At 45.0% G+C, this 17,123-nt stretch overlaps 1 protein-coding gene across 2 annotated transcripts in view; it reads right to left on the reverse strand.

The window, feature by feature from the left end:
* shtn1 (shootin 1) overlaps positions 1–17,123 on the reverse strand; it is a 37,040-nt gene that overhangs the window by 7,051 nt on the left and 12,866 nt on the right. The window contains exons 4-11 of one of the 2 annotated variants that reach the window (XM_056435238.1): positions 16,957–17,051; positions 13,154–13,334; positions 11,361–11,443; positions 10,088–10,169; positions 9,896–9,990; positions 8,754–8,900; positions 6,900–7,053; positions 6,573–6,705 (exon numbers count right to left, since the gene is read on the reverse strand). In XM_056435238.1, the coding sequence (XP_056291213.1) occupies positions 6,573–6,705; positions 6,900–7,053; positions 8,754–8,900; positions 9,896–9,990; positions 10,088–10,169; positions 11,361–11,443; positions 13,154–13,334; positions 16,957–17,051 (970 nt within the window). Of the gene's footprint in view, positions 1–6,572; positions 6,706–6,899; positions 7,054–8,753; positions 8,901–9,895; positions 9,991–10,087; positions 10,170–11,360; positions 11,444–13,147; positions 13,335–16,956; positions 17,052–17,123 lie in introns of both variants that reach the window. The other variant, XM_056435237.1, reaches the window with a different exon arrangement.

The following is a 17,123-nucleotide window of genomic DNA, read 5'->3' on the forward strand; positions in this document are numbered from 1 at the left end:
TTGCTTTTTTAAAATGCTCCTGGATTTCAGTCAGTGGGGGAAAAAACGGCTCCCTAAAAAATATGTAAATGTTCTCCCCTGCTTTGGTCGCTGTCATCATCCAACGTGTTTCAGGCTTTTAGGAACAAATGAAAGTTTTTTCCATCAGTTTTGTTGTTTTTTTGCACGCACACCAGAATGTCATGAAACGTTTTTTTCCCTTTTATATTTTCTCTTCATTCCCTCCGAGTTCTCCCTCTTCTCCACGATAAATACACCTCTCAAACCTAAAGGCGATGTCTCCCACTCCTCCACACATGTAACGACACTGTAACGACCTCTACGGCACGTAAACAAACTGCCCGTCTCCCACCGGAGGTCACATGACCCCCAGTCCTTCAAAGGCTCCACTGACTCCCCGTACAGTGAAGAACCCACTTCAAGATTCTCCTCATCATCACACACATGAAGACATTACCTTGTGTTTGTGGTTTCACACGCAAGAAAAACCCAACAGGGTCCCCCTTGGGGGAAAGTCCTGTGATTGTGTGAGATACTGAAGACTTTCCTCTTGATAGTCTTATAGTTCGGGCTGAATCAGGTTCACCTGGTCCAGACCGAGAGATGCTGTCACGACTTCCACACCTTCATAGTTCTATTCATCCTGACTGCTTCATTAACTCTCTTGTCATTCCAGATCCTGTCATCCTCACCTCGTTAGTCCCTCATTCCCTTCACCTGGTCCTCACGCCCTTCTCACCTGCCTCTGATCACCTCGTTAGTCCCTCATTCCCTCCACCTGGTCCTCACGCCCGTCTCACCTGCAGCCCATCCCCTCATTAGTCCCTCACTATTCAGCTCCCTCACTTCCACTCATCCTCTGCCAGATTGTCTTGTGTGTCGTTGCCAAACTCTCCAGCGAATTCCAAAATATTAATTCTGATCTGCCCGTTACGACCCTGTTCGCCTGTTGACCCGACTTAAGATTTTTGCCTGCCCCATTTTTTGGATTTGTTGCTCTATTTGACAGACCACCCGGTTTTGACCCTGCCTGAATCACCAAGTAAAGATCCTCCTCCTGCATTCCTGTTTACGAGTCGTGCTTTTGGGTTCCTGTCTCTGTAACCCTTTCATATGCTGCTGTAGGCTGCTAGGCTGCTGGGGGACGTTTTAGGACACACTGAGCTCCTCTCTCTGTTGTGCACCGACAGATATGCTAGAGAGGTTCATGTCATTTATGTTAGCTTTCTCTCATTCCAGGCTTCCTGATTGTTTTCACCTGTCATCACACCTGTCTCCTATGCTCATCAGTGTCAGCCCCGCCCCTGATTGGTCCCACCTGTGTCTTGTTACCATGTGCTTAAATTCCCCTGTCTCCCAGTGTTCCTTGTCAGTTCGTCTGGTCTTTTGCCATGATCAGGTCGGGTTATGTTGTGCTCTTGAAAAGTTTTGATCCCTCACTACGTGAGCGCTTTCATTTTGTTCACTGCAGAACCGAAAAATAAAGTACTTACAAATACTTTATCTCTGCCTCCCGGGTCGTGCAATTGGGTCCTACTTCCTAAGTGTCTGAGATCGTAACAGAACGGACTGACCACATTATGGACCCAGCCGACCCAAGAACGCTTCACGCCGCTCTGTCGGTACAGGGCGAGACGATTTTCATCACAAGGAAAAACTGGACAAAGTCAGCCGGAAATACAAGAGCTGAGAGGACGCCAGGCGGGTTCAGGAAGAATTATCTACACAGATGCAACAACTGGTTGCCCAAATGAATAATTTTTTCACTCATCAACAGACTGCTCCTCCGGTGACGTCATCCACAGCTGAGAATTTGCCTGTCAATACTCCAGCTGACGACCCAGGTCAGGCTGTTTCCTCCCGTTACGGCTGGCTCTTCCGGAGAGATTTGCGGAGACTCTTCAATTGCAGAGCCTTTCTGGTACAGTGTGATCTGCATTTTCAACACAACCCAGCAGCTTTTTATCTGAGCATGGTAAAGTGGCGTTTATTGTGTCTCATTTAACGGGAAGAGCTGCAGCCTGGGCTACTGCAGAATGGTCTAGAGACACCGAACTATGTTACTCATTGGCCGATTTCATAGAGACTATGAGGCGCATTTTGACCACTCATCGCCTGCTACGGAGGCCAGCAGAAGACTGTTTCAAATACGTCAGCTCAACCGTCAGGTGGTTGATTATGCCATCGAGTTTCGTACAGCAGCAGCGGACAGCGGATGGAATGTTCCGGCTCTTCGTGACGCCTTCATGACAGGACTTTCGGAACCGATAAAGGACCAGCTGGCTCCACTGGAGACACCCGGGATCTGGAATCCCTCATCGCTGTGGCCATCCGGATCGATAACCGTCTTCGAAAGAGAGAGGAGCGTCGACGCAACCGAGATGTTATTCCCAGCTTCCAGAATTCGCCTCGAGGGTCGCGCCGCCAGCGGAGGATTTCCAGCTCATGTTACCGGACCATCAGAGGACTACACTTCCGAATGACTCCGGGAACCCATGCAGCTTGGAAGAACCAGGCTTTCTCTGGAGGAGAGGCAGCGCCGTCTACGGGAGGTTGCTGTTTCTACTGCGGCCAGCCGGGTCATCAACTCGCTTCATGCCGGGAAAGATCGTGCTCACCAGTCAAAAGGAGGCGCTGGTGAGCAAGTTTCCCGAGACTTCCCTCCTCGACCTGTTACTCAGGTAGACATTTGTATTAACAATCAGACCTTTGACCAGGGTGTGTTAATAGACTCAGGGGCTGACGAAAGCCTTATAGACTGGGGCCTAGTCAAACAGCTAAAAATAAAAACTGTCCCGCTATCTCATCCTGTTAGTGCCAGTGCCTTAGACGGCCGCTTGTTGTTCACAGTTACCCATTGCACTGAGCCCATACGGATTACTATAAATAAGGACCATACCGAGAGCATGCAATTTCATATTTTTGAGTCGACTCAGCACCCGATTATTTTGGGGTTTCCTTGGCTGAAGATCCACAATCCTCACATAGACTGGCCTTCAGAGAAAGTTAAGGAATGGGGAGAGGATTGTAAGGGCAGGTGTAAACTTTCGCAACCTGTTAATGCACCAACAGACTCTAGTAGGATCATTATAGATCACCCTGACTATCCTGATCTACACAAGGTACCTTCCTGTTACCATGATTTAAAAGAAGTGTTTAACAAGTCTAAAGCCTTGTCGCTACCTCCTCACCGAGATTTTGACTGTACCATTGATCTCTTACCGGGAGCCCCCATTCCCAAGGGAGACTTTACTCGATTTCGAGACCTGAGAGAACAGCAATGGATGAATACATCTCCTCTTCACTCAAATCAGGGATTATCCGTCCTTCATCGTCTCCAGCCGGAGCGGATTCTTTGTGGGAAAGAAAGACGGGTCTCTGAGACCTTGCATAGACTACAGTCCACTAAATGACATTACGGTGAAGAACCGCTATCCTCTGCCACTCATGTCATCTGCTTTTGAACTGCTTCAAACGGCCAAGATATTCACCAAGTTGGATTTAAGAAATGCATATCACTTGGTTAGAATAAAACAAGGGGATGAGTGGAAAACTGGATTCAACACTCAGAATGGTCACTATGAGTACTTGGTAATGCCTTTTGGACTGTGCAATGCACCGGCTGTTTTTCAAGCTTTTGTGAATGAGGTTTTGCGGAATTCTTGAATATTTCAGTGTTTGTGTATCTGGATGACATACTGATTTTCTCCCCAGACGCTAAATCTCATGTTAACCATGTCCGCCAAGTTTTGCAGAAACTACTGGATAATCAGCTATATGTCAAGGCAGAGAAGTGCGAGTTCCACACAGAAGAGGTGTCTTTCTTAGGATACATAGTCTCACCTAATCATATCCAAATGGATCCTGCGAAAGTCAGTGCAGTATCCCAGTGGCCCACACCAGACTCCAGGAAAAAGGTTCAGCAGTTCCTAGGATTTGCTAACTTCTATAGGAAGTTTATTAGGAATTTCAGTTCTGTTGCTGCTCCTCTGCATGTTCTGACTTCTCCTAAGGTTCCCTTCAAGTGGACCCCCCAGGCAGATCTTGCTTTCAAACTTCTCAGAGATAGATTCACCTCAGCTCCCATACTCACCATTCCAGATCCCCAGCGCCAGTTTATGGTCGAGGTGGATGCTTCCAATGAGGGAATTGGAGGAGTACTGTCTCAACGTTCTGCAGAAGACAACAAGATGCATCCATGTGCTTACCTGTCGCGGAAGTTGACAACGGCAGAGCGGAATTATGACGTGGGAAACAAGGAATTGTTAGCTGTAAAAGCTGCCCTCGAGGAATGGAGACACTGGCTAGAGGGTGCAGAGCAACCGTTTTAGTCTGGACAGATCACAAGAATCTAGAATATATAAGAAAGGCTAAGCGTCTCAACTCCCGTCAGGCCAGGTGGACACTTTTCTTTAGTAGATTCAACTTCACACTCTCTTTTCATCCCGGGTCTCAGAATCAAAAACCCGATGCTTTGTCTCGTCTTTACGATCCCGAACCACTTGCGGTAGAGCCCAAGACCATCCTTCCACTTAACCGGGTGATCGGAGCCTTTTCCTGGCAAGTGGAGTCAGACGTTAAAGAGGCAAATGTCATGAATCCAGCACCTAGCGAGTGTCCCAACAATCTGCTGTTTGTTCCTGAGGCTCTTCACTCCAAGGTCATCCACTGGGCTCACTCATCTGTGCTTTCGTGCCATCCGGGAGTAGCAAGAACAATGTTCAGGATTCAACAACGTTTCTGGTGGCCATCCATGAAGAAAAATGTGGCCGAGTATGTAGCGGCTTGTCCGGTGTGTGCGTGTAATAAGACCTCATCTCAAGTTAAGATGGGCTTGCTCCAGCCGCTGCCGATTCCCCATCGTCCTTGGTCACACATTTCGATGGATTTTGTGACAGGATTTCCCTCATCCAGAGGCAAGACTACGGTTCTAACAGTGGTTGATCGATTTTCAAAGATGGCTCACTTCATCCCATTGACCAAGCTTACTCTGCCAAAGTCAGCGCAGAGGTCAAGATGAATCACGTATTCAGGATCGATGGATTCGCTGATGACATGGTTTCCGACAGGGTCCACAATTCATTTCCGCCTTCTGGAAAGAGTTTTGTCGACTCATAGGTGCCACCGTCAGCCTGTCATCAGGATATCACCCTCAGTCAAATGGACAGTCGGAGCGTCTGAACCAAGAACTAGAGACTACGCTACGTTGTCTCGTCTCCCGGAACCAGACCACCTGGAGTGACCACCTCACATGGGTCGAGGTTGCCCACAATACCCTTCCTACGGCGGCCACAGGTCTCTCTCCATTCCATTGTGTCAATGGTTTCCAGCCTCCACTTTTCCCTAACAATGAGGAAGAGGTGATGGTTCCATCGGCACATGCCATGATCAGACGTTGTCGCAGAGTTTGGGCTGGTGCTCGCCAGTCTCTTCTCCGAAGTTCAGCTCGGATGAAGGCTGTTACGGACGTTCATCGCAGGGTCGCTCCTCCTACAGTCCAGGCCAAAAGGTTTGGCTCTCTACCAAAGACTTACCACTCCATGTCGCCTCAAAGAAACTGGCTCCGAGATTTGTGGGTCCGTTTCCAGTGTCCAGAGTCATCAACCCGGCGTCGGTACGCTTGCAACTCTCCAGGACCTTGAGAGTGCACCCAACGTTTCACGTTAGTAGAATCAAGCCGGTGTGTGAGAGCACACTTGTTCCCGCCTCCAAGCCCCCTCCACCGCCCCAGTTCTTTGAAGGGGGTGACGTTTACAAGGTCCGTAAGCTACTGGAGGTCCGTAATAGGGGAGGCCAAGCAATTCCTGGTAGACTGGAAGGGTTACGGTCCTGAGGCTAGAAGCTGGATAGCTGCTTCATTTATCGTAGACAAGACTCTTATCCACGACTTTTACAATCAGCCTGGGCCATCAGGAGTTGGCCCTAGAGGGGTACTGTTGTGCACCGACAGATATGCTAGAGAGGTTCATGTCATTTATGTTAGCTTTCTCTCATTCCAGGCTTCCTGATTGTTTTCACCTGTCATCACACCTGTCTCCTATGCTCATCAGTGTCAGCCCGCCCTGATTGGTCCCACCTGTGTCTTGTTACCATGTGCTTAAATTCCCCTGTCTCCCAGTGTTCCTTGTCAGTTCGTCTGGTCTTTTGCCATGATCAGGTCGGGTTATGTTGTGCTCTTGAAAAGTTTTTGATCCCTCACTACGTGAGCGCTTTCATTTTGTTCACTGCAGAACCGAAAAATAAAGTACTTACAAATACTTTATCTCTGCCTCCCGGGTCGTGCAATTGGGTCCTACTTCCTAAGTGTCTGAGATCGTAACACTCTCCTCTTCTTTCTCTCCTAATGGATACATTTACATCCCTCCATTGCACATTATTAACTCTGCTTCCTCCCCGGACTCCTTGTGATTCACGTCTCTGGGGTCTATCGGACCTGGCTGGGTCTGATGCCTCCTGCCATGGCCCTCTGAGGCAAATTCATAATTTGTGATATTGGGTAATATAAAATAATCTGAATTGAAAAAAAAAAAAATCACACGGAAACATACTCGAGCGTATTGTGTGTGATGTACCTGAGTGGGTTGGAGGGCGTAGCTGAGGCTGGAGGAGGTAGAGGCGGAGGCGGAGGAGGAGGCGGTGGTGGAGGCGGAGCTGCAGCTCGGGGCGGGTTGGTCACCGCCTGCAGCTTCTGCCGGAGCTCCTCGACTGAAACACACCCGGTTACAGCCGACACGCGACAACAGCACCGAGGGCCGACGAGGGGAAGCTCTGACGAGCGTCTCCCGGGACGTACGTGAGCCCATCGGGCCGGTCGCCCGCTCACGGTGGACACACAGCTCCGTTCTGCCCGGTGCTCCACAGTGTCGTACCGGTCATAACAATTCCAGATGTGTCTTTACCTGTGTGCTGCAGATCCTTGACGTCCCTCTTGGCCGTGGAGCAGTCGTCGCCGTGCTCCCTCTTCTCCTCCTCCACGAGCTCCAGCTTACGCCTCAGCGCCCTCAGCTCCCTCTGAGCCTCGCAGCTCCGCAGCTCGTCCTCCATCTGCTTCATCTGACACCGCCACACACACTCATGGTTCCCCACGCTTTTGAACCTGAACTAGCTTATTGTTCAACCTGTGTATGTATATATATGAGATAAGGACATTTCAACAAAAGTACTGTTTTTTTCAATATATATATATATATATTGAAAAAAACAGTACTTTTGTACCTTTTGAAATCTCAGCCCTTCATGTCACTCTCATGTTTTTGATTATAGTATATATATATATATATATATATATATACTACCGTTCAAAGGTTTGGGGTCACTTTAAAAAATAAGGACATTTTAAATTGTATTTTCCTTTTTCAAATAAAAGCACTGTTTTTTCCAATGAAGATAACATATAATTAATCATAAATACTCTCTCTACATAGTTAATGTGGTAAATGACTATTCTCTGGTGTTTAATGAAGTCTCTACATAGGTGTATAGAGGCCCATCTCCAGTGTTCTAATGGTACATTGTGTTATCGCCTTAGAAGACGACGGAGGGTTAGAAAACCCTTGAAAACCCTTTTTATGTGAGCGCAGCTGAAAACAGTTATGCTGGTGAGAGAAGCTATAAAACTGGCCTTCCTTTGAGCGACAAGTTTGAAGAACAACATGAATATTTCAAATAAAAATCATTATTTCTAACCTTGTCAATGTCTTGAATATATTTTCTGTTCATTTTGCATTTTATTTAACACATAAAAGTGTGAGTTTACATGGAAAACACTAAATTGTTCCTCAGACGAAGGGGACGGCTCACCTCCACCCGGCACCAGGAGGGACCAGTGATCCCTCTCAGCTTTAATCGTCTCCATTGTTGCCAGAGGAGCCGAGGAAGCTGCAGGCTGCACTGCCGCTGCTTTTTAATGATGGACCTGGCAGGTCATGACCCCTAGGGTTTTACCGTCATGGCCATTTCCTCCGCATGTAATTAACCGGCTTAATGATTCTCATGTTGATGCGTGTGAGAGGCACTACGGCTGTAAAGGAGTCACATGTGTAATAGTCTTCCTTCTTTGAACTGTGTTCCTGTTTCTCGTGAGTGGAGCATGTACCAATATGCGTACAGATGTTTTTTTTGGTCGACTGTGATCTGAAGTTTGTGATGCGACACACCGATAATAATCTGCTGGGAACTCGTGTTACTCTATGCTTGTATTGTTTTGCATAAAAGAATAGCATCAATAAAAACAGAAGTATTTCAGTGTGCTGCTCTTTGACCGTTGGTTAAACAGGGACACGCCCTTCTGTCACGGGAACACGCAAAACTAACCCTGAACTCTGCTGGAGGGCAACTTTCAGAACAGAGATGCTTCATGAAAATGATTTTTTTTTGCATTTGTGGAGGAACACCAAGACACCGTTTGGGCTCTCTCTCCCTTTCTCCCTCTCTCCCCCTGTCCCTCTCTCTCTCTCTCTCTCTCTCTCTCTTTCTTTCTTTCGAGGGCTTAGGTTGGTTTCAACATTGATGGGGGCACATATTGGGGTCTAAATATTGTTGATTGATTTTTTCAATCTGGTGAATTTTACTGCGTTCATTTATGGTGGAAATATCAACTTTTGTAAAAAAAACAGAAAAAAAAAACATTTGAGGTTTGGACCTCAACAAGTAATTCTGCTGCTGATGTGATCGAGTTCGGTCGGGACACTTATGTTCCCCAACATATTGAATCCCGAGGTTTCTATGCCACACATCTCTGAATGAGTGCAGACCTGGTTCTGGTGGTCCAGCCTCTGCGTCTCCAGATCCTGGGTCAGTCTGGTGACCTGGCTGAGGGCTTCCTGCAGAGCGTGACTGGGCGAGGAGCTCTGCATCAGGATCTGACTCTGTCTCTTCAGCTTTGTTTGCTCCACCACCATCTGAGGGTGGAGAATGCATATTCTCCCCCATATGGAAGATAAAAACCGCAGAGTGAAACACTTCATACGGAAAGAAAATCAGTTGAATGCTGCTCAGCGCTGTACTCACTTAAAATTATTATGGCTCGTATTACTTACTTTTAATAGTGTGTTTTACTAACATTTATTGTTTTTTATTACTTACTTTTAATGGTTTTTATGACTTAATTTTAATAATGTGTATTTCTTACTTTTAATGTTTTTTATGACTTCATTTTAATAATGTGTATTTATTACTTTTAATGGTTTTTATGAATTACTTTTAATAGTGTGCATTTCTTATTTAACAGTTTTAATTACTTAATTTTAATAGTGTATTACTTACTTTTAATGTTTTTTATTACTTACTTTTAAAAGTGTGTATTACTTACTTTTAATCGTGTGTATTACTTACTTTTTATAGTGTGTATTACTTACTTTGAATAGTTTGAATTACTTACTTTTAGTCGTGTATTACTTACTTGTAATGGTTTCTATGACATACTTTTAATAATGTCTATTTCTTACTTTTAATGGTTTTATTACTTACTTTATTTCTAAATTTGAATGTGCTGTATTTATCCTGAACTGTTTGCTATTGTTTTATGTTTGTTATAGTTTTATGTTTGTTATTGTTTTATGTTTGTTATTGTTTTGTGGTTGTCATTTTGTTGTTTGTTATTGTGTTATGTTTGTTATAGTTTTATGTTTGTTATAGTTTTATGTTTGTTATTGTTTTATGTTTGTTATTGTTCTATGTTTGTTATAGTTTTATGTTTGTAATTTGTGTGTGTTTGTTATTGTTTTATGTTTGTTATTGTTTTATATTTATTATGGTCTGTCAAGGAACTACAGATGCAAATTACCTGTAGCTACAATCTGGTCCAGAGCATCAAACGGTGACATTTATGTTTTAACTGTACATGGTCCCTTTTAAATAAAGATAAGGAGGGCTATTAATAAAACACGAAGCTCACCGCTCTGGCAAAGCCTTCTGCCTCGCTCCTCAAGTCCCTCTCCAGCGTCAAGCTGTCCTGCAGGACCTCGTACTCCTCCACAGCGAACTGAGACACTGGACGTCAGAGATGTCCACGTGATGAGAGTCGGACCTTTCACCAGGAAAGGCGTCGACACAACATGTATGTGTGTGTGTTTCTACGCACACTAACCTCTGTTATACTTGGCCAGGAGCTTCTTTTGCCGCTCGGTCTCGGCCATCAGAACAGTGTTGTCGTGTTTCTCTTTCAGCAGCTGCCGGGAAGCAGAGCAGAGAAGAAGAACACAGAGAAAGTTATGAATTATGTTTCAAAGTCATCACTGGCATTGTTGGAATGAAGACGACAAACACCCCCCACAAAATACTGTACAGGTATGCCATGTCATTTTATTTAAACCGTTTTCTAACCACGTGAATCCCTTTGAGATTAAAAAAATCTATTTTTCGAGGGTGATATGGACAGGCAGCAACATAAGATGAATCTGAGAGATTAACTCCACCACTAAATACACCATTTAGGAACATCGTGGACAGCTTTACATACCTTGGTGTTAAAATCCCGCCGACAATAGAATCTATGATACCTACTAACTATAACCCTGTGACTGAGTCAGTAGTTGAATCTATTAACAGATGGAAATCTTTGCCAATTTCCATGATGATATTAATTTTAATGACAGAAGTCGATCTGAACTTTGCTGACTGAGTAAAAAGAGGTGGATGGCGTGGACAGCACCCAGACTGAGAGGGAAAAAAGCCACAAAGGAAGAAGAAGAAGAAAAAGAAGAAGAAGAGTTACAGAAACAGTGCTGGACAATGTAAAGTTGTAAGAGGTTATTTTGATTTTTAAGTTTTAAATGAATACATAGAGAAAGATACGATGAATAGAAAATGTTATGAAGAATATTCTGACGAATGGAGCGATTACTCCATCAACTGATTGGGGGGGGGGGTACGATGAATGAACCAACCAGTTAGAGGCAGCGATGTTCTGTAAGCCAATCACAGCGTCGTTGGCAACACTTTAAAATATGTACTCCTCTCTGCTGTCAGTTGTCGTTTCAGCTCAAGTCGTTGCGACCCTCCTCCCCCCTCCTCTACCTCTGGCTCCTCCCCCCTCCCCCACCTCTGGCTCCTCCCCCGTCCTCCACCCCCGGCTCCTCCAATCGGCGTTACAGCAACTCTTCTTCTTCACCACCACCAGTGTCTGGACTCCACGGGGGGATTCTGCCTGCGCAGATATCAGCATCTCTTCCCCGATAGCTTATCCTACTGGAGTCCAATCGCCAAAGAAAAACTTTGCACGATTTCAGTATTCTATTGTAAATAAATAATTGTTAAACTCTAAAGACCCGTCTGTCCTGATTGAAATATTGTTCACTAAACTCTTCGAATCCTCATTTTCCTCGAGCCCGGGACGAAAAAGGAACAAATCTGGAACCCACTTCTTCTCTGGTTCCCCTGAGTTGTTCTCTCGCTGCCTCGAGGTCCCGGGCTGCTCGATGTTCCTCCGACGTGTGTCGGAGCTCTGAAACAAGAAAACAACCAACGTTGTGATAAACAGCGTGTTTTCTTACATTTTTTTGGGGTGTATTTGCAATACAGTGACGTGGTCCGCCACGTCATTTTATGCCGCCCCCGACGGCCTGAAAGACACATGATCACCTTTATATCCTGTGCTTTTATTTTGAAGGTTTCAATTTAAATTGATTTGTGTTCTAATATTAGCGAAATGTTCTTGTGTACAATATTTCTACTCGCGAATAAACAATAATCAAATGCAAAGAGAGTTATCTAACAGTTTCTTCGGGAGTAGTTCATACAGTACTTCAGCTACGCCGGCCCTTTAAGAGGCGGCCATGATGCAGATGTGGCCCTCGGTGAAGATGAGTGCGACGCCCCTGGTTTACATCATCTTGGTGTTTGGATGACATCGTTGTCACCTGATCAAATCGATCACAGCGAACCCCTTTTCTTGATGAACGGGGTTAATGTGAGCGACCTTCATGTAATACTGGTCTGATCCTGAACTGAGAGTCGGAGGCCAACGTTCTCCGCATGTGATCAGATACCACGCCTCCTACTCATTATTCATAATGTCTGTCGTATTCATTGAATGTGTTGTAACTCTGTATCTTTATCCATCTGGTCACATGACATCTATGTCTTCAGTCCATCCTGGAGAGGGATCCTCATCTGTTGCTCTCCTGAAGGTTTCTTCTCGTAGTTTTTCCTGATCCGACGTGAGGTCAAAGGTCAGGGATGTGGTATGTGTCCAGATTGTAAAGCCCTCCGAGGGAGATTTGTAATTTGTGATATTGGGCAATAAGAACTAATTGAATTTGAATTGAATACACGACTTGTGTTGCTTTTAGATTGTGAATATTTGACATCCCACAACCCCGGAAAATCCGAGAACACGGAACAATGCGCTGCAGCACCCGTCCATTTATTTCTTTGTGATGTGCCAATTTTAAAGGAATACAAAAAATGTCACCTTCAGACTGCGTTGTTATTGCTTTGTGTGTTTTAAACTGCAGCAAATTCATTTCTTAGCGCAGGAAATTTGAGAAACACTTTTGTCCTGAAATCTTTCACATTTTTCGGTGTGGCTCAAAGCCAGCGGGCCCCGACTGGGACATTTAGGAGGGTGCTTAGCAGTAAACTGGCATCTGGAATAGTGTTTGGGGAGGGATGGAATGCAATTTTCTACGAGTACGACAAATATTCTGAAGGATGACATTCTCGCATTCAATGGAAATGTCTGAACGGAGGAAGAGAGCGGCTTCCCACTGCGTCCCAGGCAAAAAGTACTTTAAATGTATTTAAATGTCAATAGTACATTTAAATACGATCAAAGAAATTTACTTTCTGCAAATATATAAAAAGTATACTGAAGTCACGCTTTCACCTATTTAAAACAATTAAACTATGAACACACTTTAAAATAATTGTACTGTCCTATACGTTCAAGAAATATATTATAAGAAAAATATACTTTAAGTGTAAGTTCTGTGCAATTACTTAAATGTACTTTTTTAAACTTCGTTTTCAAACATACTTTTTGTAACATTTCAAAATGTATGCTCTAAATTGCATTGAAACAATGTATTTAAAGCACATTTGATAAATACCAAATTTAAATATACCACATTTTTTGTAATCAGTAAGTCAACTTATTCATGCTATAATGTTCTATATATTAATCGTAGAACAAAAGCAGACTGAGAACCTGCACCTGAGATGGTGGGCTGGCACAGCGGAGAGAGGCAGACGTTGGCTGCATGCAGCTCTTCACTCTCTTCCTCATCGTCATCATCCTCGTCATCGTCGAGGTTGATCTCCGTGATGGTCTCTGGGCTGAGGTGGGCCAGCGGCATCATGCTCTTCCTCTTCAGGGAGCGGTTCTGACGGTTCAACTGCAGGGAGGATGACAGAGAGAAACCCGTGAGAGGACTTCTTTCTCGTGGGATCTCAACTTTGTGGCAAACTCTTTAAAGGGACATTTCACGCTCATTTTCAGGTTCATACTTGCGTTTTGAGTTTCCATTAAGACACGTTTAACTTTGTGTGTTTGGAGGAGATGCCACGGGAGCAGCGCTGGGATCAGGCTAATGCCTGGTTCCTCTGCTGGATGGTCTAATTTCACTGTTAGTCGGCACTCCAGACACTCAAGCATATGTGCACTAAATGTGTCCCCTTTAAACAAGACACATGAGACACACATCGTGGAATATGCCTACTACCAACTATGCCATTGGTGTATAGTATTTAATTACCTTCGCATTGAAAATGCGGAAGGTTATGTTTAGATCGCCGTTATTTATTTATTTGTATGAGTGTTATTCGCATAACAAAAAAAGTTTTAAACCGAATCGCATGAAATTAGGTGGGATGATTGGTTATTATCCGGGGACCATTTGATTCGATTTTGGGATTGATCGGGTCAAAGGTCAAGGTCAAGGTCACGAAAAGGTCAACATCTTCTTTTTACCATAGCACGGTCCATTTTTATCCAATTGGCATGAAACTAATGCCAAAATGTTCATAATTCAATGCCCAAGCTTGTGATATGCGAAGGTATGCGCTCTACAGAGCGCCCATTCTAGTTAAATCATGTTTTTGCCTTTACATTTCCGATGGTTGGGCGCTATGAGATTGAAGCTCTCATGTTTGACCTCCTTCTGAACGACTATGCAGAGAGGGACGTGCAAACTATTCAAAGATTTTAATGGAAAATAATTCCAAAAGATAATTTGCTCGACGACACGGCCACGGCGACAACACTGGAGATAGTTTCCTCGAAGAGGGGATGATACACTCACGAGATGATGCCGCGTAGCCGCAATCTATGGCACGCACAATTTATATTCCCTTAACGGGTGACATGAATCCAACGGAAAAAAAACGAAATCATCCGGCGTCTTCATTTCCGTAAAAACCCTGCGTCGAGAGAGGGAGACGACGAGCGCACTCTTGTATTAAGCCGGCGAGAAAACAGGCGCAGAAATGAGGAAGCGGATGAGATGTTGTTGATGTGTCTTTTCTTCGGCCCTGGGAAGAAGAAAAAAAGCCGACGCGGGAAGAGAAAGTCCGGGCGGCGAATATCTCTAATCACAGTTCTATTTTTACCCCCCCCCCCCGCTGCGATTATCACTTCTAAACACGTATTCTCCGGCGGTGTGTCTACCGATGAAATTCTTCTCAAATTGATCAGTCCTGCATGACGGGTACCTCGGCGGACCCCTTTCCTTTCTGAAGGTTCAATTATGGGGACGACAATAAGGAGACCTTTGCTCAGTAAATCATGAATGAAGCCTTCCGGAGGGGAGATGAATGCAAACGATGCGTGTTTCTGGATGTCATCTGAAAGGAAACAAAGAGAAGGCCAGCCATAAAAGGAGCATCTAGTAATGGCATTCTGGTGGGAGCAGATTGCATCAATTTTTGTATTTTTTTTGATGCCCTTCACGCCGCATCGTTCCCTTTTTCCGAGATGCAATCGACAATAAATAACATGGATTCACATTCTTTTGATAATGAGCGACAATTTGTGAGCGGTTTACATTATTAAATGACGCGCTCCATCGGGCCGGCGGCTCCACCGCACCGCTGATGACGTATCGACGCAAACAGACAGCAGTAAGACGTTAACCCTCCTGTTACCTTTGGGTCAATTTGACCCCATTCAATGTGTAACCCTCCTGTTGCCTTTATATTTACTGACATCTTTTACCCTTGGGGTCAATTTGACCCCAGCAATTAAAACCTCCAGAAAATTATTAGAATTAATATTGTTTTCCAAGTTTAAGTGTGATGTACTTTATGTTTGTTTGTTGACTACCTAAATAGCCCTTTAAATATATAAAAAAATTGATATTTCTTATATGTTTGACATAGTGAAAAACAGCCTGGGGTCAAATTGACCCCAAAGAACACCGACATTAAACATTGAATGGGGTCAAATTGACCCGAAAGGTAACAGGAGGGTTAAGACACAGTCACATTCCTCCGTCCTCCTCTGGGAACCACTCCTCGTGTGTTTTGGGTCGGATCTAAATGTAAATGAGAAATAAACTGCTGTTAACTAGGAATTATGACGTCATAATCCGACTGAAATGCTGATGAAAAGGTCAACACGGGTCAGAAAGGTCACGTCACTTACGAGCAACCTTGTTCTCTTCGCAGCACTTCACTGCAGTAAGAGATGAGTTGATGGGTGGATGTGTATCGGATGCGGCTGATGGAGGACTGTCAGTCTGTCCTGTATTCATTGACATTAAAAACCGTGTTCTACTCTCGGTTCTGTGAACTGTTGTTGACTATCCATCTGTTGTCAGGTCTCTGTATGTCTGTTATTGACAAAAAAAACCCAAAAAACTTTATCTTACCCAGATACCCTTTGCCCCCCCCCCCTGTAAGAGGACTGAAAAAAAAGCCCTAAAAGTCGACCTTCGCCATAATTCTCCCTCAGCCTCTTATTGGCCAAAATATGGTCCAACCAGGTGGACCGGGAGGGATCTTTTGTCCAGAAATTGAATGGGCGATGATTACAGTGATAAGCGTGGCACCATCACCGTGCCAGCCCCCCCCCCCCCCACACACACACACACACACTCTCAATCACAACTCCCAAAAGTGTGCTCTGAATGGAAAGAATCCAATGCAAATTCAGACATCAACATGTGTGTGTGTGGTGGGGTGGGGGGGGGGGGGTGGGGGTAGAGCAGAGGACCCCAGAGTGCTTCTGATTGCTCCGTACAGAGTGAGCGTGTCAAAGTGAGACAGTTCCTGGACCCCGGTGTCTTAAATAGCTGATTTGACGCCGCGGTGGCGTCGGGATTATTCCGCCCGCCGTGCTCCGAATCAACGGATTCTGCACTTCCGATTACATCTTACGTCTAGTTTTTATTTAATGAGACGAGGATCTTGGTGGTCGTGAGCTTGTTGTATTGGACTTCATTTAAACTTGAACCCAGGCGTACGGAGGGGAAGTAACACAGAAAGAACACAGACGCCGTCAGTTATCAGGCTCCTCCTCTTTCACGGAACCAGCTTCCACCTTCAGTCCGGGAGGATTCAGTCGCCTCATGTAGACTGAAGACTTTCCTCTTGATGGTCTTATAGTTCGGGGTGAATCAGGTTCACCTGGTCCCGCCCCTAGAGATGCTGCTACAGGCTGATCGGCTGCTGGGAGACGTTTAGGATACACTGAGCACCTCTCTCCTCTTCTCTCTCTCCTTATGGATGAATTTTCATCTCTCCATCACACATTATTAACTCTGCTTCCTCCCCGGAGTCTTTGTGACGTCACGTCTCGTAGGGTCCATTGGACCTGGCTGGGTCTGATGCCTCCTGCCTGGTGGGCCGGCCTCCTATCATGGCCCTGCTGATGCCCCCCCATGCAGGGATGTCGTATGTCTACAGATTGTAAAGCCCACTGAGGCGAATTCTTAATTTGTGATATTGGGCTCTATAAAATAAACTAAATAGATAGTATGGTCGTGGTACCGAGCGGCGTTGTGGACAGGAAGCGTGTACCTTGGATGCCAGGGCTTCAGCACTTTCTCTACACGTCCTCTCGATCTCCAGGCTCTGCTGGATAACGTTGACCTCTTCAATGACCATCTGAGAAACTAAGAAAAAAAGAGAGAGTTAAAGACAAAATGAAGATGCCACATTGTAACCATACTTCAGGATTCACTGAG

The sequence above is a fragment of the Pseudoliparis swirei genome, chromosome 17 (genome assembly GCF_029220125.1).
Source record: "Pseudoliparis swirei isolate HS2019 ecotype Mariana Trench chromosome 17, NWPU_hadal_v1, whole genome shotgun sequence".
In the NCBI taxonomy this organism is placed as follows: Eukaryota; Metazoa; Chordata; class Actinopteri; order Perciformes; family Liparidae; genus Pseudoliparis; species Pseudoliparis swirei.